Below are 27899 nucleotides of genomic sequence, written 5' to 3'. Positions count from 1 at the left end.
TGGACTTACAGTCAAACCTATAAAATACCTTTACAGCAACACCCAGACTAGTGTTTGATGGAATAACTGCAGACCATGGCCTAGCAAGTAGACACAGATGGCCACCTCCCTCCACAGCCATCTGGCAGGTGCACTAACGCTGGGCGAGTCTCACCTCTCATACCAACACATACTCTTATGCTGACCCTCAAATCTGACAGTCTCCATAGGCAAGTGGAGAGCCTCAGAACTGGGGTACCCCATGTGTCTAACTACAAATTAACCTTCCCTATTAACTAAAATTTACATAACAATGAAAGCAATCATTTTAAAGTATACAGTTCAGTAGCATTTGGTATGTTCATTGTGTTTGGAGAACCATCACTTCTATGCAAGCCCAGAAGAGCATTTTATACCCACCAAGCAGTCACTCATCATTCTACCCTTTCTGCCTGGACATGTTTAAACCAATCAGGACAGCAAGATTATCAGGGCACCATTAGGGGGAGCTTGGATTTGTCAAGTTTGTTGCACTTGTTCATCTGCTGGGTACATGTGCCTCCCTTAGTGGGAAGGGACTGAAGGTCAGCTACTCTTTCACAATATTGGGATTGTAGTTTGGTTTAACAGCTTCGGCGAGCTCCCTTGCGTACATCTCATATCTGCCTGTCATCTGAAAGTAAAATACAAGTCAGTCAGAGGTTCCTCCTTTATAAACACTTCCCATTTACTCACCACCACCTCTCGACACTAGAGGGCAGCCATGGGACAGAAATGCTTCAGGAAGGCAGGTCATACAGAAATAATCCCCATGACCCGGTGACTCCTGGCAATGATCACAGGTGACTCACACACACTGGTCCCTCCTCCTGGAGGATCTCCGGTGATCTGTCCATCTAGAAGGTGTGTCTCACCTGGGATAGGAGGGAGAAGGCCTGTCCTGCAGACCTACAGAGCCCCAGGCGAGCAGCCCACAGCCCAGCCTGCTCCAGATCACCAGCCAGGAATGGAGTTGGTCAGGATTTGCACCCTGGGCTCCTGGATCTGAGTCTAGGGATTCATCCCACAAGGCATCTCCACAGAGATGGAGGCTGGGAGAGGGAGGGCACAGGGCTAGACAGCCCACCTCACTGGGTACTTAGACTCCAGTATTCTTCCCCATCCCCCCAACCCTCTTCCTTCTCCCCAGATTTCACTAGGACTCATGCAGATTACGCAGCACAGACTGGGAAGGTTTCTACTTTTTAAAAGTTTCTAATGAGAAACTATTCTGTTTCTTGGTTTCCACTTCTAATTTGCACAGAACTTTGCATTAATCTGAGCTTCCTAGGAGAAGCAGAGGTAGGCTGAGACTCAGGGTACATGCCCAAGGACCCTCAGGTAAATGGGGAAGCCGGGCCTGGACTGCATCTCTGGCTGGATCTGGTTCCTCCCAGACATGTGGGCAGAGTCACTCAGTCTCGACAATGTGACATTCATTTGCATATATGATTTACTTAAAATTGGGTGCTAAATTTGAGGAAATACTGCCCAACACTAACACAGCAAACTGTCTGCATCCATGATGAGATGCCATATTCAGGAGAAAACCAGGCCATGGCTGCCACCACCCCATTCCAGGAGGGTGGACACACACTCCTCTCATGAACCCTGGTGTCACAGGTAGTAAGGCTCAAAGGCCACTTGCGGCCTTCAAGGTAAGTCTCTTGTTTTATAAGTGGGAGTACAGTAGTCCTTTGAGCAACATGGGTTTCAACTGTGTGGGTCCAGTCGGATTTTTTTTCAATAATTGGAAATATTTTTTAAGATTTCTGACAACTTGAAAAAACCCACAGATGAACCATATAGCCTAGGAATATAAAAAAAATTAAGAAAAGATATGTGATGAGTGCATAAAATATATGTAGACAGTAGTTATCATTTACTACCATAAAATATATACAAATTGTTATAAAGTCAAAATTTGTGCACACACAGACCATTCATGGCGCTTTTCACAGTTGAGAGACGCATACAAATGTATAGCTGCAGTATTAAATCATAACTGTGTAAAATAAACTCATGCATACTGTGCATGACTTTGTGGCCACTGTCATGCATGACTTTGTACCACCTCCTGCTGCTCTTGTGGTGAACTCAGTATCACCTTATCCACTTAAAAAGCTGTGTGAAACTGATCACAGTGTGAGCAGTTCCTCTCTTCAGTAAAAATGAAAAACAAAACAAAACAAAACAATACCAACTTCTATGTGGATTTTTCACCTGCAGGAATGTGTGTGGAAGGGTTCGGTGCCCCAAGCCCCATGTTGTTCAAGGGTCAATGGTACTAAGGACTGGGGCAGGGAGGACTTGCTTGAGGTTAGGGAGCAAGGTCATGGCAGAGGTAGGCCTAGATTCCATTCAGCAATTCTATTTCCCCTCCTCATCAAGGCCTAGACAGTGGGGTCTGGCCACAGGCAGAACCAAACATGCGAATTTATCTTGTGATAAGTGTAAATGCCTGGAAAGGCAAAAAGAATTAGAAAAGTCAATCTATTCTATTCTCTGGACAAATGAAATTGAGATTAATTTGGTAGAAGGCACTCTGCATCTAAATCAGATGAGAAGTGAGACCAGCTGTCTGGGCAGCATTTGCCTGGAGGCTCCACCCTGGCTGGGAAGGTTGAAGCCTGAGAGAGGCACAGACCTGGACCTCTGCTCATCTCAGCTCAGAGCTGCACATGAATGGGCTGGCTAGAGGGCAAAGCAACAGAGGTGGTTCCAGTCCGGGGTGTAGGGAAGGGAGCCTGTGGAGGAACAGGGCAACAGCAGAGGACTCAGGCCCACCTTGAAGTTCCAGATGTCATTCATCTGTCGGCAGAGGTTGAGGTTGAGTTCTGCAACGAGCAGCCCGTCCCTATTGCGGGGGAGCCCAGGAGTGCGGCTGCTGTCAGGAGCTGCTACATAGCTTGAGCCGTAAAAGTAGCCGAAGTCTTGGTGAGCTTTGGAGGAGCAAAGGAAAGCACCATCAGCTTGTGAAGACAGAGCCAGGAATCTTGAGGGACACCCCGAACAAAAGGTCCATGCCATTCTCCCCAGCATCTGCCCAATGCTGAAGCCCCAAGGATTTGTGTCTCTCTTCAGGCTGAAGGCCCAGCTAATTGCTGCAAGTCATCTTCACAGTCCTTGCCTCGGGCCCTGCAGATATTTCTACAGGTCACCCCTCTACAGGTGTTTTGGCTCTTTGCTCCCGACATCAGTTACTCACAGCCCAAGAGTCACATGGCTCCTGGGGGGCTTCCTGTGTGACCTGCTTCTTGGGGTGGCCCCACACAGTGAGTTGGGGGGTTCTGTCCTCTCTAGCCTTTCCAGCTTATCACTTTCACCCTTTTGCCCCTCTTGGAAAGTGGAGCTAACTTGAGGAGCCACCCCAAAGGTGTATAAGGAGCAGGTGAGTGCAGTGCTGGGCCAAGTGGGGGCTTGGATGAAGCAGGTACCCTGAGCTCATTCAGAAATCTCCTTGTCCCTCTCTCCCACATTCTGGACCAGAGAGTGGGACCAGCAGTGGGGAACTCATAGCAGAGGTGAGGCAGTACCTGCCATCACATGAAAACAAGCTGTGGATTCTAGGAACCCGAGGTAATCTATGCTGGTGTCTGGCTTTCTTTAAATAGCTGCATGGAGGTAGACAAGGACAAAGGAAAGGAGGGAGGGAGGGAGGGAGGTCTGCAGGGTGGATGAAGCAGCCCCCTCTTTCAGGGAGCACACAAAGGACTCTCCCATGTCTTCTCAGCCCATCTTCACACAGGTCCCCGGGGAAGGGTGGAATGCAATCCAATCCCTGTTCCATCCCCATCAGGGAACGAGGTGGTCACAAGCCCAGGACTGCCTGTCCATGGTTCGGCCATAGTCAGGCTCCCACACTGTGGACAACAAAGCGGAGAGAAGTCAACCCCAATGGTACATGGGGCAGCCCCCGCCTGGAGGAGGCTGATGGAGATGGGAGCGGTGAGGCCTCTCCTCAGGTGCAACACTACAAAAATTCATGGAACGTACCTTTGTTCCCATCTCCAGAGGTAAACTCATTTGGGAAGAGCTCCTGTGAAATAAAACAAGGTAAGATACACCTATAGGTGGCACTACCACTCTGCTCATGACAAAGTTAGGCTGAGGTGGCTTAGTAAGAAATACTAATAGTTAAGCAATACAGAGGCCTGTACCAATGGGCTATCAGCAAGTACTTATTAAACGTCCCTGCTGGGCACCCAGCAATGAGCAAATGCAGGTGACCAGACCAGCAGGGAATCTTGACAAGCAAGGTAAAGACCCAGACTGCTGCTGGGGAGTTTATTATCTGCTGGGCATGGACTTTGGGCATGGAGTGGTTCTGAGGGCTGTGGAAGGCTAAGGTGTGCCTGCCAGAGGAATTAAGTCCCAGCCCCAGATCTGTGAAGGAGGTGAAGGGGTGTCCACACAATTTTCAATGTTTTCCCCAAAGCTTCATGAAAAGCACACATCAAGCTGAAATGGAGTTACACAGGCTAACTAAAACACTGAGTCTCTTTATGTTGCCAGAAATTAGGCTGCCTTCAGTGTGGAAACTATCTCAGACTGATGAGATGCTCCTATTAGAGTTTGATATCTCCTTAATAAGTATGGGGAAGAGGATTATTACATAATAAACACATGGTATGTGGTGGTCAGATGTGTTCAGTGCATGGGATCCATAGGGAGAAGTGGGAGAAATAAGAAACTGGATACTTGGTAGTAACAGCGTGAGAGCTATTCAACATGGTTTCAGCTGAAAACAGAAACAGAGGAAGGACATAGTGATATCTTCAAAAGCAACAGGCCAAGCCAGTTTCTCCCTTTCTGCAACTTCGTGGCATGCAGAGAGAGTAAGGAGAGGAGGGATACCAAGTCCCTCCCAAAGATTTCCCCTCTGGCCACTACTGGTCTAAGGGGCCAGCCCCCTCTCTGCAGGCAGGTCTGGCAGCAGCTTATCTGTCTTTCTCTTCCCCAGCACTCCTGGTGACCAAGCCAAAGAACTGGCGGGATTGCTGGGACTTACCTCCCCCACGCGGTTGATGGCACAGGTGAAGCAGTGATTGGCAATGGCTGCGTTTCTGGCTTCAATAGGCCACAGGGACTCGCTGTGAGAGAGGAAGGGGAGGAACCTGGTTGTTGATTCTGCAGCCAAACTCCGTGGAGGCTTCACCCAGCTACAGCCTTCTCAGGCCGTCACTGGCGGTGGTCAAGGAGACTCATGTCCAGAGGTAACCCCAACCCCTCAGCCTGTTCATGCTAAAACCCAAGCAGACTATTGGGGAGGCCTGCTGCAGACATAACAGTACTGGATCAGATCCTTGCTGAGACTCAAGTTTCCTTTTCTGAAACTTCCTCAACAAGGGAGATTGCGAAGAATGAATTAACATTCTGTTGAAGTTTCTAGAGGGGGGCTGCGTGGCAGGAGCTCCATACTCACCTCCTTCCCTCTGCCTGGCTTGGTAAGCAGAGCCTTACCAGGTAAAAGGCAGGAGGGAGCTGAGGGTTGGAGGCTTGCTCGTGGCCCGGCGGAGGCACTGCCTGCCCCATTGCTACTCTGCTGTGTTGCCTTGACAAAACAGTTTTCATAAGGTGAGGTTCAGGTTGTGTAAAGAAAATAAGCCTGAAAGGAATTTAGATATTGGGGGAAAACAGATTCCTCTGCAGTGGTCACCTCTCCTGAGCTTGTCCTGGTTCCCCAGCCCCTTCCTATTTTCTTCTTCTGAATCTTGAGTCTCTACAGAGGATCCTTGGTCCTCTCACTGGTCTAGGAAGGGGGCACCCCTCAGGCAAAGCTGAACAATGAGCCTTTCTCAGTCCAGCACTACGAAAGGGAGGATGGGGGGGGGAATCTCACCCCAATTGGAGACTCTGTCCTTTTCCAGCCCACCAACTAAATTGTGCCATGGAATTCAGTGGGTCTTCTTGTCACTAACTATCTCTTGTCTAAGGAACAACATCATTAAGATTCTGGATTGACAGGCATAATGCCCACTTAGAAACACTGAGTGACTGGGAGCAAAATGTCCTGGAATCTTCCTTCCTGTCAGCATGCACCTGGTTTAAACCAGGGAGTAGGTGGAGGGGGTGGGTGCTTGTCACAAGCCTAATTCTCAGGAGGATTCACGAGTCTGGAAAAAAAAAAAATCACAGGCTTGATTGAGGGGACTCATTTTGCTGCTTCCCTCCACCCCAGCTGCTAAGCCAAGCTGACAAAACTTTTAAGAAAGGATTTTTACAGAAACACGCCCGTAATTGACATTTTCAAGAATTAAATAGACAGTTGCAGGGCGAGTGCCATAAAACATCTTTCTTGCAATTCTCTAGGGAGGGTGTGCTGCGTAGGACTCAAATCCACAGCTGGCAATAAAACTTGTGCTCTCAAAACAAGCAAGGGAAAGGAATCCAGAGATTTGTGAGAGTGCAAGAGTCAAGGAGAGCCTGCTGGGGGCCTGGGGACATCTGTCCTATTCCCAGTGTGGTGTACACAAGCCCCTAAAAATAATCACAACGGGAAGGTGAAATGTGAAAAGGGGATTGGACAACAACTTTCCGATAAATGCATATATGGGGTAGAAATCTGAAACCACTCAGGCTGCATGACTTGTCAAGCTGACTCAGTTCATCAAAAAGCACTTTGATTCTATTGTGTGTTTATGAGATTCCAAAATGGGTGAGAACACAGTGTCACCCCACAGTGCATATGTGGGTGCGTGTATCTAATATGGGGGTGGGAGTTGCCAGAAAAGGGATGGAGATTCTGGAAGCTGTGGTCCGACACCTGTGTAGGTAGTAGGGACTAGCCCAGCCTTGGATAAAGGAATACTCACCATCAACTCCACTAACAACTAATCATATTAAGAAGTGCATCCTGAATCCCACCATACTAAAAAACCATCCATTGTAATTTTTCCACACCCCATGAACAGTCTTAGTAAAAAAATTTTGCAGAGCTCTGACCACAGCCTGGAAACTATTTATTTATTTATTTTGCTTATAGGCTTTTGTCATGATGCTACATCATATTCCTAACCCAGGGAAAACACAGGCTGAAATTTACCTAACCCTGACATTTCTCTCATTTTCAGTTTTTCTCTTGTACATAATGCTGCCAGAAACATTTTCACAGATATAGCCTTCTCTTTTTGACACTTCCTCAAGCTTAAGTTCTAGGAGTATAATGGTCTGGCCAGAGGGTGAATGTTTTAAGCGCTCATGAAAAATACTGCTTTCTGAAAGAAAAGCAGTATTGTTTTAACTGCCAGCCTCGCCACACCCTTGAAAGGCACAAGTTGGATGATTGTTGGCTGAGGAAGGAAAATCAATAATTTTTAATAAGCCTAATAGGCTGCTGAGGACATAAGCAGTTGTGTGTATATTACATCAGGGTGCTTCTGTTTGCTTAATTGGGTCTAATAAAAGCCTGAGGAAGTGGGGTCAGGGAGGTGGCCAGCTGAGTCTGAGGCCGCAGTTTTGCCTGCCTTGGCTTAATAGCCAGTTCAGGCCCAGATGCTCAGCAGGTTCCTGTGGGGAGATGAAGCAAGAGGGGGCTGCTCTGGGAGGTGGGCTGGTAGCTGCATAACCAGTAACCTCCCTACTTTACCACTGCCAGAGGACGCTGTCCAGATCTAGCTGCCACGATGCCCTTAGGAGAGCCCGAGGAGAGAGCCAAGACATGATTTTTCCCCTGGACACAAAGACCTTTGGCAGACACAAGGTAGCAAAGAGTTTGCATTCTACTGTGGTAAGGGATCTGCTCTGCAAATCAGAATGCTGAGGGGACACCACTCCTGAGAAGGGGACACTGTGTTTTAAAAAAAAAAAAAGTTGAAGTAAACATGACATTCTTACATTTAGAAGAAATATGACTAAAATTGAATCAAGAGCAAGGACAAGAGATGTGGACCAGCAGGGAACTCAAAAGTATCCAGCAGAACTTCCCCAGCAGCCCCCCCCCCACCCCCCGCAGAGAGTGACTGGGACACTCCTGCTCCTAGCCCTGCCCTGCCTACACGGCCAGGACAACAGAGAGTGAAAGTAAGTACCTCCTGATCTAGGAATCCTGCCCTGGAGGAAGTGAGTTGGGGAGAAAGATATTTGCACATACGTGCCTAGAGCTCTGGCTCTCGTGATGATACAAAACTGGAAATCACCCAAATGCTCAGCCTTTGGGGAAGAAGCAGCGAGCGGATGTGCAGTCCTGCTGGATCGTCTCAGCTTGTTGCTATAATTAAAAGAGGGTCCTCCCAGGAGAGCTGGTGCTGCCTGGCCCATCCCACCACCTTGATCAGAAGCTTTATCTGTTTCAGGATTAGACTAACACTTGAATGCATATTAGGTGTTACAAGAACAGAGCATTCTTCTGGTTAAGGATAAGTTGCAGAGCTACTCGATCTCTTAAGGACCTTCTAAGCCCCAACTCCCTCCTTTGTTCCTTCTCTTATCTAAATGTCTGCCTCTGTGCCCCAGATGTTGGCAGGCTCTGGAATTCAAACCCTGCTCCCCATGCTCTTCCCAGGAGCACACAGCAGCTGGGACTGGGAGGGAAGTTCTCTGGGCCAGGCACCTACTATTTGCTGGCCACTTTATAAGCTGAGCTTTTTTGAATCCTGACAATTGGGGTGCCGAGGGGTTGGGAGGTTGTTATCATCAGTGTGTTCAGAATCATGGCAAAGGTTGATACTTTATAGTAGAGCAGCTCTTTAGGGGAATTGTAACTGTCACTTCGAGTACTTCTCTTCAGGGAAAAGTTGGCTAAATACACAACATGCAACCCCAGGACTCAGGTATGTGGGATATCTGGTGGTAGCACCTGCCTGCTGCAGTTCACAAACCTGTCTCCAAGCCCCCAGCCCAGTCTCAGGTCTAAGATGACAGCTCCTAGCTCCTGTCTGCTGAGCTACCTGAGAGCGCCAATGGTGGCTGAGGGGTTGAAGATGATCTCAGCCCCGTTGATGCTATACATCAGCCAGTTGAGAGGGTGGTGCCGCCCGTAGCAAATGTTCACTGCAATCTTCCCAAATTGAGTCTGGAACACAGGGTGGCCCAGGTTCCCCTCCATGTAGTAAGTTGACTGAAAAACAAAGAGCCATGCATTGAAGCCTCCTGAGGCGTAAAATTTCCCTTGTCTTAGACTTGACAGAAAAGATGAAATACTGTCAGTAGTCCAAGCCACGCTCCCAGGTATGACTAGTTTTAAGTTCCAAAATTTTGATACACTCAAAGACAAAAACAAAGAGAACAAACAAAAAACCGAGACACAATATCAGCAAATCAAACCAAGGGGAAACACTGTGGTTTAAACACTTATCCACAATTTCTTTCATGACATGTCAACAAAAACAAAATTCCCAAACTCACTTCCCACATATTTTAAGGATAAATCAGTTAGGCTTCAATCACGGTACAACTGAAAGCTATGGTTTGGTCAACGTTGACATGAATTGGTCAACAGCCTCACCAAACACACATGCCAACGAGCTGCTCTAATGGCAACCCTCGCCCTGCTCAGGGAAGAGAATGTAGACTGAGGGGACTGCGACCTGCCCAGCTGAAGAACTCCTACCCTGACATGTTCTTCTCCACAGACTTCCTGGGCAGGATGCTAAGGATGCCCCTGCGGAGTGCCGAGCAGGCAGGTGGGACCCAGTCCCGTGGTCCTTGCCCCTCTGCCTTCCCCTCAAGGTGCTGGCTCTGGAACATTTTCAGGGATGGCAGTGAGAATGGTAAGAGGGCCCTAAACAGATCTTTTCCCAAGTATTTTGCCTTCTCCCATTGATTCTAAATCTGCCAGGGGCAGGCAGCAACCAGGATGTGCATATGGTGGACATTGGAACGGATCCTGGTATGTTGAGACAAGCCCTTCACTATCTGCAGGGAGTTAAAGATTAACCCCAGGGTAAACAGGTAAGGGGCCTATCTTTCCACCCCCTACTCCAACTGTTTCTGAGAAACACAGGGTTCTTCTTTCTTCCCAGGAATCCCAGCTAGCTCTGCAGACCCTTTCTTGTCTCCCTGACCAGTCTGAGAATGGCCGGGACCAGTACAAGTGAGAAGGGAGGTGAGGGACTAGGGACACCACATCCTGAACAACTGTAGTTACTGCATATCAAGTTCAGATTTCACATCTTAGGTATTGGGTGGAGTTCACTTCCTTCCTTCAGATGTCTACTCCCTTCAATTAACCATTCAGAAAGCGCCCCTGACATGCTCTGATCATAGGCACGAAGCCCCATCTAACATACAAGTGTACCAACATGCACTTTCCCCACTGTCACCCAGCAGGTGGACATGGCTAAGACCCCTCTTGAGCTATGGGGAAGGACTCTGGACCTCAAACAACGACTAGGCTGTGGTGAGTGAACTTAAAGTCTGAGGGACTGCAGGAATTATTTCATGTGTGTGTGTGCTGTTTATTTTGGTTTTGATTTCTATACTGATTATTTAAAAAAAAAAAAAGAATTTCAGAAAGCCCATACAGGTGATATTAAAGAAAAACACCATGTGAAAAATGACTCACCTGGGAGTCCCACCTGCATCCCATCTGCCCCTATGACACAAGGCACTGTCCGGAGGCCCCCTGAGCAGTGCAGCCCTACTGTGTCCCAGCACTACAGAGATGACATGGTTCGACAGAGCCTCCCTACCGAAAGGCCCACAGAGATTTGCATGCAGAAGAGCTGGACTGGTCATCTGAGGAGCAGCTTACCTCATTGAAATCACCCACTCTGGGGATATGGTTTTTCCTGGTCTTTCCCAGGACGGCTCCAGAGTTGGAGATCACGACAGCCGTATTCCACAAAATGTCCCCATGTTCTTCATCTCGTTCCAGGATAGGCGATACCACCACCATGTTATGCTTCTTTGCCAACTGGAAAAATGATAAAAATATCAAGTCCTACTTTCAAATCAACTGCTGGAGTTTTCATTGAAGAATTCAATGATCCTACCCAATAACTAGACTTGGTTCAGAGCTTTCACTTGCATGTATTTTTTGGTTTTATTCCTCACACTCCGCCCCACCCCCCAGATTTTGTAGCGCTTAATTATCATACAAAAACTGAGGGAATGGAGTTTGTTATTACAGTTCCAGTGCCTGGTACACAGTGGGGAAAATCCACACATCCCTATCCCTCTCTCAGACATAGGATCTTCTCTCTGGACTCTAACAAACTTGCAAGGCAGAAGGGCCTCTGTGGTTCATAACTTGCATGTGTTTTTTTGAAGACCAAATGCCCCTGCTATCCTAATGTCCAAGCTCAGCTAAATAAGAATAATCATTGATCTTGTACACTATTGCTGGGAATGTAAAATGGTACAGCTGCTGTGGAAATAGTGTGGCAATTCCTGAAAAAGTTAAAAATAGAAACAATCAAAGGATCCAATTCAGGGCATGCATCCCAAAGAAGCAAAAGTAGAATTTCAAAGAGATATTTGCACACCCCTGTCCACAGCAGCACTATCCACAGTAGCCAAAAGATGAAAACAACCCAAATGACCATTGATGGATGGATGGAAAAATAAAATGTGGTCTCTCCATATAATGGGATATTTTTCAACCTTAAAAAGGAAGGAAATCTTGTCACACAAGATGTCATCCTTGACATGGATGAACCTTGAGGACATTATGCTCAGTGAAATTAGTCAATCACAAAAGATAAATACTGTATGAAACTACTTATGTGAGGTTATCTGAAGTGTTCAAATGCATAGAAACTGAAAGTAGAACTTTGGTTTCCAGTACCTGGGGTTGGAATGTAGTTGTTAAATGCGTACAGAGCTTCAAACTTACAATATGGAACAGCTCTAGAGATCTGTTTCAAACCAGTGTGAATATATATAACACTACTAAACGGTACACTTACAAATGGTTAAGATGATGAATTTTAAGTTATGTTTTTTTAATCACAACAAAAAAGAGAAAAAAGTCATTTCACTTCTCATCTATACAAAAGAAAAAGAAAGGGGAAAAAAGCTTCTTGATACCTAATTCCTTTTGTCTCAAATAGAAACACAAGTACCTGATGGTTGTCAGCATGGGCAGCCCAGCTGGTCATGTCTTCAGCTCTCACTAGCCCATGATTATCACTGATTTTAATGACAGGAGAGGAAAAGGTGCACTGGGCAGTGCCCTGCCACCAGTTTTCATTCCCACCCTCCTTTTCTCTTCCTCTGGTTCTGGCCCAGGTGTGCCATCTGCAATCACCTCCTAACTAGTCCCCTTCTTTCCACAGCACAGAATCAACAACCTGATAGCTTGAGAATCACAGCTTAGGATTGATGGAATCACCATGATCATGGCAGAAACCCCCTAAAAATATATCTAATGTCTGAAATGAGAGATGGAGAAATGAAAGTAGTTCTTTTGTTAGAAGTGGGAATAAGGATGTTACCATTCATCACTTCTTATGGATCTTTTTGATTATAGCTTTATTAAGATGTAATCAGAGCATAAGATTCATTTTATTTATAAAATTCATTTTTAAATTATGCTATTCAGTGGTTTTCAGTACATTCACAGAGCTGTGTAACCATCACAATCTAATTTCAGAAAATTTCCATCACCCTAAATGCAAATCCCATACCCATTAGCAGCCATTCCCCTTCCCTTTTCCACACCAGCCCCTGGCAACCAATAATCTGCTTTCTGCCCCTATGTATTTGCCTATTTTGGACATTTCATATAAATGGGATCATACAACATGTATTATGAAGTTTTAATAAAGACAAATGAAAAGCAGTTTCTACGTTGATGAGACAGCTCATGCACAGCTTACGTAACTCAGGCAAGCAGTTAATAGAGTAGGCAGAATTCTGGACAAGGACCTGGTCCCTGAGTACTTGTTCTGCCAGTGTGCTGCCCCTGGCACAGCACCTTCTGTGGGAGTCATTCTCGGGCACCCCCTCCCTGGGCTGTAGCTCCCTCACCCGGACAAGTCACTAAGGACCCTTCCGGCTCTGAAAATATGAATTTAAGTGAAAGTACACTAAAAAGGGAGCAAACAGTTTTATCTATTCTAATATGGCAAAACAAGCCCCAAATGGGTATTTTTCCACGAAGGGCCATACCCGGCAGCTGTTGCCAGAACAGTAGTTAATGTCCTACCTTCTGACAGAATCTAGTGGTGGGACCGACCTCTGCTGACTCAGCAAATTCCGTCCACGGAAGCTTCTCTCTTGTACAGAAAGCAAAGGGCATAGCTGTGAAGAGGAGAAAGGTCAGAATCACATCCAGCACTCATGACTTCTGAGGGGGCTCCTTAGCCCTCCCAGTGGTGGAGGATCTCCACTAAAGAATATGGCCTGAATGCCTCAACCTGGATTCTACTCACTCACTGGATCTGGACATAGGCATACTCTACCCCTCTGAACTTCATGGTAAAATAAGGGGCTGGGTCAAAGGCCTGTCCTATATTCTTAAAGACAGCTGCACCAGGGACTTGAACATATATTTGCACACCCATGTTCATAGCAGCATTATTTACAATAGCCTAAAGATGGGAGAAACCCAAGTGTCCATGAGTGGATGAAACAAAATGTGGTGTAGACATGCAATGGAATATTACCCAATCATAAAAAGGAAATTCTGACACATACTATAACATGAGTGAAACTTAAGGACAGTATGCTAAGTGATATAAGTCAGTCACAAAAGGATAAAAGCTGTATGATTCCACTTAAATGAGGTGCCAAGAGCAGTCAAATTCATAGAGACAAAAAGTAGAATGGTGGTTGCCAGGGGCTGCAGGGGAGGGGTAATGGGAAATTCTTGTTTAAAAGGGACAGAATTTCATTTAGGAAGTTGAGAAAGTTCTGGAGATGGATGTGGCAATGGCTGCACAATAACGTGAATGTACTTAATGCCAGAGAAATATATGCTTAAAATGATTAAAATTGTTAAATTCTGTGTTATATATATATTTAGTACTCTGTGTGTGTGTGTGTGTGTGTGTGTGTGTGTGTATTTTAACATTTTGCAAAAGTCACAGCCAAAAACTGTTTCTGACCAGTAGATCCTGAGCTGCTGGTCAGTCTGCAGGTTGGCAAGAGCAGAACTAAAACTCCTCGGGGAAAATACTAGAATATGGTGCTGGGACCCTTGGCATGTCACTATGGGAAGAGCACTCACTTCTTCAGGAACAAGAAAAGCCATTCACTTAATGACCCCACAAAGGTTTGGGAACCACTAGGTGGGCTGAGCACTTGCCAAGGATACATGCATTCATTCCTATGATCTTAGATGAGATGCTACCAGAGAGCTAACTTAGTAGGAACTGTCATTAAAATAATTTTTGTCTATTTCCCCTTATTCCCCCTAAAACAACAGGTACATATATGTTTAGTAATAGTTCAAAGAACACTACATACAACAGGGTCAAATCCTCTGCGGGGAAGGAAGATGTGCTAGGGGTGGCCATCAGGGGCCTCTGGGCAGGCATTCCACTGCTCTACAGCCATTCTTGGCAGAGCTGTGACACTTGCACTTTTTAACACCTGCCAAACTGGTTCTTGTGAACTGGTATCTCACCATGATTAAATATGTGCTTGCTTTCTCCCAGTGGGGTGAAGCGCCTTGCCACATGATTACTGGCCTTTCTGGATTTGTCTTCCAGGCACTTGTGTTTGCAGCCTTTGCCCAAATTCTAGTGGATGTTTGTCTTTTACTTCCTGATTTGGAGTACTGAATTCCTTGTTTGGACTGATTCCAAACACTCTTTAGCTCTTCCTTCTCTCAATAAGTCCATTCCTTTCAGGGGGATTGGCCTATGAGCCTTTGCAATTTATTCCAAACTGACAAATTGCAGAGAGGGTTTGTGGGAAGATTTAACTGGTTGAAGCATGAGGTGTGTGGCCAGCCTGGGGTAATAATTGCAGTCAACTTTTTCCACCAAATGGGGGTTACATGCCTGGCAAGTATTCAGACCTGGTAAAAAGCAGCTTGCCCTTGATGCCCCTGGGAGGTAGGGATGACCTTCCTGCTTTAAAAGGGAAGGAAGAGAAACCCAGCTTCCTAACTCCTTCCAGTTCCAGGAAGTCTGGACCTACAATGGTGTCAGTGTGAAGAAATCACTGATGGCATCACCACCATCTTGGCTGCTGGGTGGAGGCCCACAGAGGCAGCTAAGTGGGCAGCAGGTTCTGCCAGCAATAGCCTCAGGGGCCTTGGCTCAAGATTCCCCAGGCTCTCTTTCTACAAAGACAGATGAACTATTTTAAGGAAGCCAATGACAACAACAACCAAAAAAAAAAAAATTGTTGACAACAAAAATGTCCCTTAATGACCATTTATTCTCAGCTTTCAGAACATTAGGAGAAATTCAAATGTCCCAGGAGAATAAAGTCTCCTTTTCTGATTTTATTTCAGGTTGCTAAGCTCTCCAAATTTATCCATTTCCATTTTAATGACTTCTTTTCCTGTTTATACAAGCACTCTAATGTAAATGAATCTTCAAAAGAAGGATGTGGAATGGAGGTTGGGGGAGGTTGGTTGCAAATCCCAAGTACAGTTTTCTAATGAGAGGGTAAAGGGAGTTGTCACATCATTGTATCACAACTCCTAGACTCAGACTTGGCCCTGCCCTCAGAAGCTGCCAATCTAGAAGTGGAGTGGGGAGTGGATATTATAATTTGGGAACTGAAAGTCATTTCAGAAGCTGAATTTAGCTTCTGAATTATAACATGGCATTACTGAAAAACTTCCAGGGCACAGTGTTCAGCTCTGCGTAGAGGAACCACGGTTCTCACGGATGAACAGTTTTCCTGATCCAACAAAGGGAAGTAGTTGGTGAAACCATTCAATATATATTTTTTAGTGTCTTCCATGTACCAGGGATTTTCCTAGACACTAAAAATAAGACAGGGGTGGAGAATGAATTTTTAAAGTGTGCTATGATGGAATATTATACAGCCACAAAAAGCAATGGAATTCTGACACATGCAACAACATGGATGGATCCTGCAAACATCATGCTAAGCTAAAGAAGCTAGGAACAAAGGGACAGAAAGTACACTTATGCACTTCCTTATTCTTATTCTACAGACCTAGAATAGGCAAATCCATAGAAAGAAAGAATAGAGAATATCAGGGGTGAGAGAGGAGGGAGAGTTGTGGTTAAATAACTTTAAAGTTTTCATTGGGGATGATGAAACAGTTTTAAATATAGATAGTGGTGATAGTTTTACAATTCTGAATGTAATTAATGTCACTGATTATACACCAACAATGGCTAAAGTGAGAAATACTAAGCTATGCATCTTTTACCATGATTAATTTTTTTTAATGTAGAAAAATAGGGCTGGGAATTGGAATGGGAAAATAAATAACACCCTGCCATTTGCCTCATGGAGCCTACAGTCTAATGGAAGAGACAGAGAAATCAAAAGTGTGGCACAAACAGGGCCTCCCTGGTGGTACAAGAGATTAACAAGCAACCTGTGAAGCTGTTGGCAGCCTCTGCAGCATGAGTTTGATCCCCTGGCCAGCCAGGGAGCAACCCACATGGCACAGCAGACCTCTCCTGACTCACCCACTGCTTCCCTCAGAAGTGTACTTTGGTCAATCTGCCTGTTCTGTTTCCCACCCTGTCTCTGGTGAATCCTCTCACACCCCTCCCCCCCACCGAGACTTCTGGCCTGTACCCCAGCTCTTGTATGGCACAGTGTGGCACATACAAAAGTATACAAAAAACAAGATGAATTTCCGGGTACAGGTGGCAGATTGGACACATACCCTTGCTCTTTCCTGAAGCCCTACCAACATGACAGTAAAGGGACTTTTATACAAAAGTATAAAGCTACAAGAATGGGGCACTGAGAGAGGGGCAGTAGCAACAAAACACGGGAGGCTGGAGAGTGTAGGGGAGCATTAGATGTGTTAGAGGAAATGAGAAAATTGAGTTCCCCAACAGTGAAGGAGGCCAGGAAGCACCCACCCTACTCTCTACAACATTCCCATGAAAAGCTTAGGAGACAGAGGTGCCATGTAGCTTGGAAGGTAAGAAAGCAGAGAGGGATGACAAATAAGAAGGATGGGTTGAAAGTCTGTTTAAGAAGCAGAAGTCCAGACTCCCCCTCCACTGTAAGAGGTTAGGACATGCACCTTCTATCTTAGCAGAAGGCTGGAGGCTCCTTCTCTAGTGAGAATTAAACAGAGGGTCTCTGACTTTATGGAAACCAGGACAGAAGAAGGCAAGTAGAGTGTCAAAGACAGAGGGATTATGTAAGTGCCACTGTACTGGACCCTGTCCTCTTATTTTCTTGGCAGGAGATTAGAAGAAAGTTTTCTGGAGAATCTGAGCAGCCTAAAAAGAATGACCTAAAGATACCACCTTGGGGGAATTACCTAACAAACAGTTAAATTGGGTCATCCTATCATGAAGCTCAGTGGAGGAGCCTCTCCAACAAACTCAGAACTTGCTTAGTCTTCAATCTTAAATTATAATCAGGGGAGAAAAGGACCAATTTGGAATAAGTAGAGATGATGCAGAGAGAAAAAATACACTACTTAATATATTCAGAGATAAGGGAAGTTATTGTAGCTATAAAATAAGAACAGGATATGGTAAAACATTAACTTTCTGACCAAAAGAATCCTTGTAAATTAAAATTAAAAGCATAGAAATGGAAGGCTGAATAGAGGCTGAATAAAAAAATTAGATAAAAATCTACCAGAAAATGAACAAAAAGATAGATATAAGAAATGGGAGGAAACATGTAAAAAAATTAGGTATCCAGTCCAGGATTCCAATATCTTAATCATAGGGGTATCAGGAAGAAAGAAGAGAAAAAAAAAGGGAGGGGGGAGAGAAAAATCACTAATGAAACAATACTAGAAAATTTCCTTGTACTGAAGAACCCAGGTTTCTAAAATGGTAGAACCCACTGAGTGCCCAAATCAATGGATTTAAGTAGAACACATGATGGCACATCATTATGAAATTTCAAAGTATTAGAGGAAAAAAAAAGAAGATCCTATAACCTTTCAGAGAAAAGTAAGCAGGTCATAAACAATAAGTCAAAATGGCTTTAGATTAGTCAGCAACACAATGCCAGAAGACAATGGAGCTACCAGTTCAAACTTCTGAAAGAAAATAATTTCTAATCAACAATTCTATACCCAACCAAACTACAGAGAAAGTTATAGGAGACACATTTTAGACATGCAAAGGCTGAAAGCTTACCTCCTATATTTTCTTCCTCAGGGATCTACTCAATCAAAATGAGGGATTAAAGCAAGAACGAGGAAGATGTGGGATAGGAGAAACACAAGGGCCAGGCAAGGGACAAGGCAAAATGACAGCTATGCAGCCAGCAGTGGGTGCAGCTAATTCAGAGCAGAACTATCAGAATGTTCTGGGACACATTCCTTCAAAGAGATAGAACTGATGAGCTGCTTTATGGATCTAAACCTCTTGAGGAGATTTAGGAACCTGGAAGAAAGCTTGGGGTAGAATTTGTGGAAAGTTTGTAGAAAACAAAGCAAACTCCAAGGAAAACAGATTACTCAGGAAAAGACATCAAGGCTTATAAAATGGCTTGTTAAAGAAGAGTTGGGGGATGGATCAGGAAATGTACATATGTGTAGAGGCAGTAGGAGGTTAATCTTAAATTCACCCATAGCAGGAAGGCAACAGATGATGCAAAACTGAAAAATTAGGAAGCAGCAACACAAAGGTAAATTCCAACAGTACTAGCTAAGGATTGAAGATGCTTGCCTCGGGGGAAGAGGATAGCTATTTTTTGGAAGCAGGCCTAGTAGACTAATTTGTGACTCTAAATCATGAGCACGTTGTTTTGACAAAAATAAAAATGAAATAAAGAAAAGGCACATGGTACCAGGAACCTATAACAGGAGCAGAGCTTTAAATAGGGATAGTGACTCAGGGCTTAGATCTGGAGCTTGAGCAGGGTTAACAAGGCTAGGGGTGGAAAAACATTCCTGGTAGAGAGACCAGCTGGTGCAATAGTCCGGGAACAGTGAAGTCAAGGAAGAACCCAGCAAAAACGGGCCCTTGGACCAGGGCAGTGGTAAGGAGTTGGGAGGAAGGAATGAATGGATTCATAATAACTTGGGAAGAAGAACTGACAGAACCAGACAATATACTGGGGCAGAGGGAGGGTGGGCGGGAGTTCCTGGGTTCTTGGTGTTGCTGACAAAGAGCTTTCTATGGATGAGAAAAGAAAGTAGATCTTTAAAAAATAAAGTAGCAGACAATCTTGGCAATATGGAAATAATACACTATTGTTTGGAGGCAATAGAGAAAGCACCCCAAGAAAGACTTACTCCATGCTTCCTGGAAACAAATGATGTTCACTCCACACATTGCAGCCACCTCTACAATGGCCTCTATGCGTCTGTGAATGGCTGAGACCTGGCAATTAAAAACACAAGGATAAGAACCCATAGTTCTATTGATTGAGACCACTGTTAGAACTCGTCCCAGTGTGGAGCCCCCACCCACCCAGCTACAAGAAGAGTAGGGTAGGGTACTATGATACTCAAATTCTCATTAGGTCCAAAATTTGCAATAAAAGGGAGGTGCAGAGGCTCTGGAGTCCCACATAGACTTAAACACTGCTTTGTTGGATCTGTTTCCTCACCTGGAGAATGGAGAGAACACCACCTGTCTAGTAGATTGCTGAGAGGAATGCGTGGAAAGGCACATGCTGTTTATTGAAGAAGGGGTCATACTCAGTGGGCCCACCACACATGGGCACCATCCCACATTGTTAACTCCTGCCTCACCTGGACACAGTCCACTTTCTACCATCCTCATTCAAGGACTCTGGGATGCTTTGTCCTGCCACCTCTGTCATCCTGTGGGTATCTTATCATAGAATGACTTGCCTTTTCCAGCTGTGCTTCTGTGCAGATTCCTCCCCGACCCAGTCTTCCGTGATGTATCATCCACATCACGTGTTGCCCACAGAGGGCCAACTCTCCAGAATAGCTTTGAGTATCAAGGTACCTTTGGGCTTCCAGCCTACATGGAACCCCCACAGCAGCACCATTCCCGTTGTGCTGGCTCATTCCTCTGCTGTCATTCCCATGACCCCATGCGCTCCTTGAGGGCAGGAGGAAATGGACCTCATATTCTCCATGTCCTCAGTACACGTCATGGTTTCCAGGAGACATTCAGAAGTGTGTATTCAAAGAAAGACCACAGAAAGCAAGCTGGAAAGCCCAGAGAGCACGAGCTCTTCCAAGGATGCCTCTCCTTTCAGATGGCACATACCAGGCCTCGAGGGTGAGTTGCTGGGCACTGACAAGTATGCAAAGCATGTTTCTAGGTGCCATGGGGATGAGAGCAGCATCTGTGCCCCTGATGACTGACAAAATGGGATAGGGAGAGGAGAGAGAGTCACAAACAATTAATCTAAAGACAAAGAGGGTACTGAGAACCAGGAATATTTTAGTTCAACAACAGTAAAGGAAGGATCAATGGAACAGATGATACAGAACCTGAGCAAAAATCCAACTGACCTTAAGTATTTGAAGTTTCCCTAAGAATTAATTCTTGACCATGCCGTATTCCGAGGAAAGCTCTACAGGAAAGCCTTGAGAGTTTGCACAGCTGGAGGAATGCTGTGAAGAAATGTATTCAACACATCACCTGCGTCAGTGACAACATGTTTCTTTAGGGAAGTACAGTTGCTGTCACATGTATATTAATTGTAAGGTAATAAACAAATGGCTATCATATTTCTGAAACCCTGCAGGCATCATCAGTTGACAAATGTTGGGGTATAAGAGTTCCTGCCCTTAGGATCAAGGCAGAACACAGGGACTGACAGGGACAGTCCTAACCAGCGTGTGCTGGTGGTCAGCCTTCTGACTGAGAGGCAGAGTTCCATAGAAAAGAGTGAGCCAGCTAAAAGAGTGCCATCACAACTGAGAAATGGAACAATGGATCAATCACAGGAGAGGCAGAGGAGTGGGAGGTGGAAAGAACAATGAGAGAGGAAGGCAGAGAAAGAAGAAGCAGAAGGAAAAGAGGCAGAGACACAGGCTGGAGGGCAGGGGCCAAAGCAGAAGCATCAGGAGAGCCACGAGGTGCTACAGACCCAGAGTGAATGGCCAGCCAGGGACAGTGGACATGTTCAAAACACAGAGAGGGCCACAGCCAATTTTTGTATTTATGGTCCAAAGAGGCCGCACCTGTTTTGTCACAGGGGCATCTGCAGGGAGGGGAATCCTGTTCTGAACAAGCCCCACACGCACAGTCCGGGGGCGCCTCAGCTGCTCCTCCGCTGCCTCAAAGGCATATCCCTGCACCTCGAAGTCCCCTTCCAAGGCAGCTTCAAAAGCCCTGCTGGGCAGCTCCAGCTTCCTAAAGGGGCAAGGAAGAGAGCAGGCAATCTGCATGAGTTCTGCTGAATTCAAAACTCCCCCAGTCCTCTCCAGCCATTTATCAGGGGTATAGAGGAGGTGGGAGTGCCTGGCAAGAAGGCACACAGAGTTGTGGGGCCTGGGGGACCAAAGCTCAGGCTGGGAGGGTGGGCTCAGTCAACGGGCTGAGGCTGAGGGAGGCCTCACAAGCCTGAGAAGGGACTCATACTGAGTCTGGACTTCATCTGACAGTCACCAAGGAGGCTTCAGCAGGGAGGGAGTAGGTGGGGAGAGGTGAGCAGGGCAACTGTCAAGAGGCTGATGTGTTTTTTCTAAAGTTGCTGAAATCAGTGCAGGGATTAAAGTCCCAGCAGTCAGCACAGAAGGGAGGGAAAGGATTCCCAAAAATGTTTGCGGACTAGGATCAGAGGGCTCTGCTGAGTCTGGGGGATGGGGCAGGCTGTGATAAGAGGGCGGGGCTGTTGAGAACCAGGCTTAGGAGGCAGCTGAGTGGAGAGGCCAGGAACTGTTAGCATGAACACGAGTCAAGGATACAAGTCTCTGGTGACCCCCACCACCCAGTCCTGCTGCTGCTCCCATGGGGCGGGGGAGGAGGGTGTACAATTCCATGCCTGGTGCTGGGTGGGCTCGGCAGGACCCAGGTGTCTGAAACAAAGGCCCAAGTGCTTATCCTGATTTGTGGTTTATTAACAAAGGCAAGTGGATTATTTATAAAAACCTCCCTCTATAGTGACCATTGGCCAAACAGCAAACACCTCCTGATGACTGCCGTGCGTTGAGGTGAAACTGGCAGGGGCAAGGGACACGGCCCCTGGCCAGGAAGGGCTTACCATCTAGGGACAAGACGGTTACGAAATACCCAGAGAACACATCAAAAAATAACCTGACAGTCATTATCTAATAATAATATTTCTCTCCTACTTTAAATCACTTTCTTAAAGACATTTCTTTAAAAATCACAGCCCTGTCAGTCCAAGCCCCCTGTCGCCGCCCCCTGCCAGGCGATTTTCATGTGACGGCCCTGACAGCTCTGAGTTCGGTTCCGCCCCTGACAATCAGCCTGCTTTTCAACTAGTCAGGGTTCCATTTCTTTACTAGGTTAGAAATAGCAGCGGTGCCCACACCTTGCCTCCCCTTGCCAAGACTGCCTCAGCGTCAGTCCTCCAGCTCTCAGGCAGAAAGCACCGCCTGACCCAGGCAGGCTCAGTCCCAGGACAAGTCACTTCCTGGACACGAGAGGGAGGACAGGGCTCTATGAGTCAGTTTCTCCTTAGGCCCATGGGTCAGGGAGCTAGACTGCCTTTTCAGAGAGGTGCTGGCAGGCCCTGTCCTCAGCTGCGGGCACATCCTGGGGAAGATGTCAGGTAGAAGAGCTCGTCTCAGGCTTGTAAATCCAGTCATGTTACCTTTGTGATAGCCTTAGTTTCAGCCCTCTCTGCCCATCCATTGCCCACAGCTGTCCTCTCTCCCTATCGTTCCATCACCGTCAGTCCTGTGACTGCGTGATGCTAAACCTCCCTGCCTCCTCACTGTCATGCCAAGTGCTGCCTCCAACTCCCCAACTTCTAGTCCTCTTCAAACACTCATTTTCCTAGGCCTGAGGGAGTGCTGATTCAGGCTGCTCCACTCTCACAGAGAATCTCCTTCAGGCTCTACCTCTCCTCAGCACCCTCCATCCCTTCTGTCTGACCACTACATCCAAGGTTTTCCTGCCCTCCTGTTATCCAGCCAGTCCTTAACCACATTCTGTCCAGCTTCATCTTGGAGAACTCAATCAACCTTGAGCTCCAATCCGTAAACATATGGTCACCAGAGGCTTGATTGAGGGATGCAGCGGAGGTACAGATCAGCCACAGCTTGGGGGGCAGGGGGGTGACAGCAGCAAATAAGTCACAATTACACAGGGGGAAGGGGTGATGCATGCAGCTCTTCGTTGGTCTCTATAATTGGCTTTCTGCCCCTCATCCTGCTACTAAGGCCCTACCCCTTGTGGTCTTACCTCCAGATTCAAGGAGGGGAGCCTATCACTCCCTGTTCTGGCCCTAACACATGCTCCTAGGTCCTACCCCTAAGCAGAACTTGCCAGAGGGAGTCCACCTCTTGTCTCCTCTAACCTCTCACTTTTGGAACTTTATCTTTCCCTCTCTAACAGCGCTTTACCATCAGTGTTTTAAATAATTAAACTAGCGCTTTGTTACAAAGGAAACAGGTGCATATAGGGTAAAAAAAATCAAACAGTGAAACAGAGAATCAATTGAAACATGAATTCCCCTGTCCATCCCAGTCCAAGCCCTAGTCAGGAACCTCAGACATGACCCTCTTACTGACAGTTTATGTATTTTGCCAGTACTTTTCTATCTGTGTGTACATTATACCCACAATGGCGTCCTTCTGTAAGTTCTGCTCTTCTGCTTGCCTTTCTGATTTAACGATTTGCATGGCTTGGACATCTCTCCACCTCCTACACACTACCACATCCATCACTTAAGTTGTTTGAGTCTCTCCCATAAAAATGCATAAAAGTGGGGAGAGAGTCCCTCTTGTTCCTTTACTTGCTCTCTCTCCTTTCCCCTTCCCTGGAGCCCTCACCCCCATACCTTCCTCAGCTCCTTATCCCCCAGGCTCCCTCCCCACCAGTCTTCTCCTTGTTACCCTCATCCTAGTAGACATTACTGACCACCTGAAACTTTATCCCTGTTCCATTCAGCATCCATGCTATGCACCCTAGGACCCTTCCACCCCCACAACCTCACTCCTGGGGTCTCCCACAAAGTGACAGTGTCCTCCGGCCATTTTAATATCCAAGGTTCTCCAGATTTCCACCTGGGCTTCTCCTACTCTGCACCCCAGCCTCCTCCAACTGGAACGACCATCTCCAAAACAGCTCTCTCCTGAGGTGCCCCCATCCAGTGGTCTCTATAGTGGGGCTGAACTGTGGCCCCGCAAAAGATATGTCCATGAGTATATGGAACCTATGAATAGGACCTTGCTTGGTTTGTAAAGAATCTTTATGGATGTAATTAAGGATCTCAAGATAAGACCATACTGGGTTATCCCAGTGAGCTCTAAATTCAATGACAAGTTCTCATAAGCAACATCCAGAGGAGGGCACAGGGAAAGAAGAAAGCCATGTGAAGATGGAGGCAGAGACTGGAGTGCTACTGCCACAAGCCAGGGAATGCTAGAAGTTGCCAGAAACTAGAAAAAGGAAGGATTCTCCCCCAGGCTTTTGGACGGTTTTGGCCCTACCAACATTTTAAATTTGTACTTTCAGTCTTCAGAATAGTGAATTTCTTTTGTTTTAAGCCATTCAGTTCGTGGCAACCAAATGGAAGCAGCTCCAGGAAACTAAGCAGCATCCCCAATTCAACTCATCAGCCTCCCCCAAGGCTGCTTCTCTTGCGATGAATGCATCAGCCACCTGACGGCCCAGACCAGAAGACTGAAGGATCTTGATCTTGTCCATCACACCCACTGCTATCCATACTTCTGCTGACCTCCCTGTGACCTCTGGGAACTTCCCACCTCTTTATCTCCAAGCACTGTTTGCATTAGGCTTTCTCATCATTCACATGACCTTTTCAAATTCTTTGAAAGCCCTGACCACCATCAGGTCAGAGCCTCAGCAATGTACAGTTCCCCCAGGACCCCTCTCATTTACTCCCACCTCCTCTCATAGCACTCTACACTCACTGTCCCCAGATGGACATGTCCATCGGTGTTTGGACTTTGGCCTGGAGCCCCTGAGGCTCTCCTTTCTCCAAGCCAACTCTCCAGCTCCTTCAGGGTGAAGCTCAAGCATGTTGCCCTGGGAAGCCTTCCTGACCTGCTCCCAGCCCTGCATCTATAAATTCTCTTCATCTTTATCTCACACTGTAGGGCAACCACCAAAAGACAGAAAGCCCCTTGAGGCAGAAACCCCTACTGCCCAAGAGAAATGTAAATGCTCAATGAATATTCATTGAATTAATGAATTCTTCATTTTGGCAGTCCTCAAATTCAGAGTCCTCAAATGGAGATTTCACCTGTCTGGAACAGGCAAAAGCCCATTTAGCTGATCCATTCAGCATATATTTACTAAGCATCATCTTTGTGTTGGGCACTGCATGTAACTGGGAGAAGTGGTCTTGTATGGAGTGTAGTACGAATCCAAAGGAGGGCCTGCAGGTCTACCAGACCTTCACAGAGGTGACCATGTCTGACTCAGGCTGTGAGGAATGAGCAGGAGTTTAAATGGGAGAAGAGTTTTTAAATAATTGACAATTTTCTATCTTCCATTTTCAATTCTGTACATAGTCAAATCCTATCCCATCTCAAGGAATGAGCAGATATGGTTTATACCCTAGAGGTAAAGCCTGGATGGACTCAGTGGCAAGTGGAAGAGAATCAAGGGACTAGGAAACAAGGGAAAAGGTAAGCCACTTATTCAGATATTTGAACCAAGCCCCAGGATTGACCAATGGATGGGGCGCTGTCATTTCATTATCTGTTATAATCCCTTCCTACCCTGGAGCACTCCGAATGCTCATATAAAGTGCCTTGCAAGGTAGTCCCTACCCTGATCTGTAGAATGTGCTCTACTTAGCTTCGTGGGAAACTGCTTTCTCTTTTCCTAACACTCTTGTGCTTTATTTCTCCCTGACACCCACGAGTTCTCTCTGTTTTTCCCCCCAAGAGAGCATACCCACATCACCCTTAAAACAAACTTATTCCATCCCTAGAAACTATAGCCTGAGGCACCCTAGTTTTAAGACACTTGGGAGCCTCAATTCTAAGAGACTTTATCCACAATGAGTTTTTATAGGTGCGTGGAGAGCGGTACCCTAGCAGGAGCCACCGGAGAGGTCTAGAGTCACCCAGTCCTGGGTAATTCTGGATGAACAGCCCTTCTGTGTGACTCCTAGGCCCAGAGGCAGTTGTTCTACAGTTTCTATCCACTAGCAGTGAAAAAAACTCCTGGATCTAAGGTCTGGCCTCCCTGCAAAAACTCTACAGCAACAGGTGGTGGGAATCGCTGTTCTAATTAACATCTCTGAATTTCAGGTGAGTTGACTAGGCTTTTGCTCAAGGTCACTGCCACAAGGTCAGGGAGCACTCAGTCTGGCTAGATGAAGGGAATCCACAAATGGGCAAGGAGGTGGAAGGGCTTTTAGTGTGGCGCAGCATGGGGTCAGAGATTAGATTTCAGTCTAAAGTCAAGGAAATACCTTGTAGAGTTTTAAGCAAAGGAACAACAGGATATGATTTACATCTTCTGGTTGCTTTGAGAGAAGTGAGTCTATTGAAAAGAAACAAGTGGAGAGACTAGTGTCTTCCAGCTTTATATACCCAGTGTCTAGTAATGCACAGCCCTCAGAAAATTCTAGTGATGCACAAGACTGGCTGGGAATGGAAAACCATCTGCACTGAGTGAAACCATCTGGTCTGATGTGGTAACTAATTCTTGTGGCTTGTCCGCGGGAAAGGTTCCTTGGCCAACCAGATTCAACTGTCTCTGTCTCCAAGACTCCATCAGAAGCTGTCATCGCTAGAAGGGAAAGGCAGGGCTGGGTCTGGGCAATTAGTTGAATGGCTGGGGCTCTGGTGGGGGGCACAGACCCAGACAGCCACTTAGAATACAGGTCCAGCTCTGGGGAGGAAGCTGGTCACTAGAAACAGGGAAGGAGAGTTGGGTGGCCACAGAGAAAGATCCAGAGAGTAAACTCCCCCACTCATCTGTCCCTTCTGGTTGGGGCAACTGGGGGAGAAGTAGCTTATAAACGTCACCTCGCGGTTGTGCAAGCCCTGAGCGTCCCTGAGTCATCGCATCTACTCTCGCCGCCCAGCACCTCAGCACTTCGTCACAGCTCCCTCAGAGCCCTACGTCAGTCCTCGTCCTCCCCCGGCCCCGCACTGTCGGGCCCCAAGGCGCGCCCGCATCCCGGCCACTGAGTCCCCGACCTGGTCTCCTTGCCATAGAGCAGGCGTTTCACCTCCCGCAAGTCTGCGGGCGGCAGGTTCTTCTCCAAGCACCGCTCCAGAGACTCCCATTCTGCCCCCGCCATGGCAGGTGTCCGCAGGCGCCGAAGTCCACGCCGAAACCAGCCTTTTGCCCTCAGAATGCGGGGGGTGGGGGAGGAGGAGCGGCGGGGGCTGGGCCCGCGCACGCGCCCTTCACTCCCCTCGACCCCGGCGCTCCGGCCGCCCCGGAGCCCGACACGCCCCCTCCTCGCGCCGCGCCAGCGGTCAGAGCTCCAGGGCGTCGCCCGCCTCTGGGCTTCCCCCTCCCCGGCACGCGCCGGGCACGCCCCGTCGGGGCGCGTGGGGCCCTCTGCTGTCGCGCCCGCGCCGCGCCCCTGGGCCCGGGTGGGCCTCCCGCGGCGCAGCCCACGGGGGCCTTCGAGCAGGCGCCGGGCGGTTCTCTCGCCGTCTCACTCTCCCTCGCCTTCAGGTTCCTCCTCTTACCGGCCCCGAGATGTCGGGACAGGACCGAGGACTTGGAGGCGGCCTCCTGGAGGTCGAGGACGCCCGCCGAGGCCCCGTTCCCGCCCTCTCGGGGACTGGCTGC

General features: G+C 47.1%; 1 protein-coding gene across 1 annotated transcript; it reads right to left on the bottom strand.

The window, feature by feature from the left end:
- Nucleotides 1-568: 568 nt before the first annotated feature.
- UPB1 (beta-ureidopropionase 1) lies at nucleotides 569-27405 on the bottom strand (the record flags this gene model as incomplete). Its single annotated transcript, XM_084245386.1, has 10 exons — nucleotides 27293-27405; nucleotides 21161-21332; nucleotides 19286-19373; nucleotides 13109-13203; nucleotides 10712-10873; nucleotides 8907-9076; nucleotides 5030-5111; nucleotides 4015-4057; nucleotides 2806-2960; nucleotides 569-652 (listed from the first exon to the last, which is right to left on the bottom strand). The coding sequence occupies exons 1-10, from the start codon at nucleotides 27394-27396 to the stop codon at nucleotides 569-571; spliced, it is 1155 nt and encodes a 384-aa protein (XP_084101512.1). The 5' UTR covers nucleotides 27397-27405.
- Between the last annotated feature and the right edge of the window lie 494 nt (nucleotides 27406-27899).

Source organism: Talpa europaea (genome assembly GCF_964194135.1).
Source record: "Talpa europaea genome assembly, chromosome: 10".
Lineage (NCBI taxonomy): Eukaryota > Metazoa > Chordata > Mammalia > Eulipotyphla > Talpidae > Talpa > Talpa europaea.
This window is presented reverse-complemented; position numbering and strand designations above follow the sequence as displayed.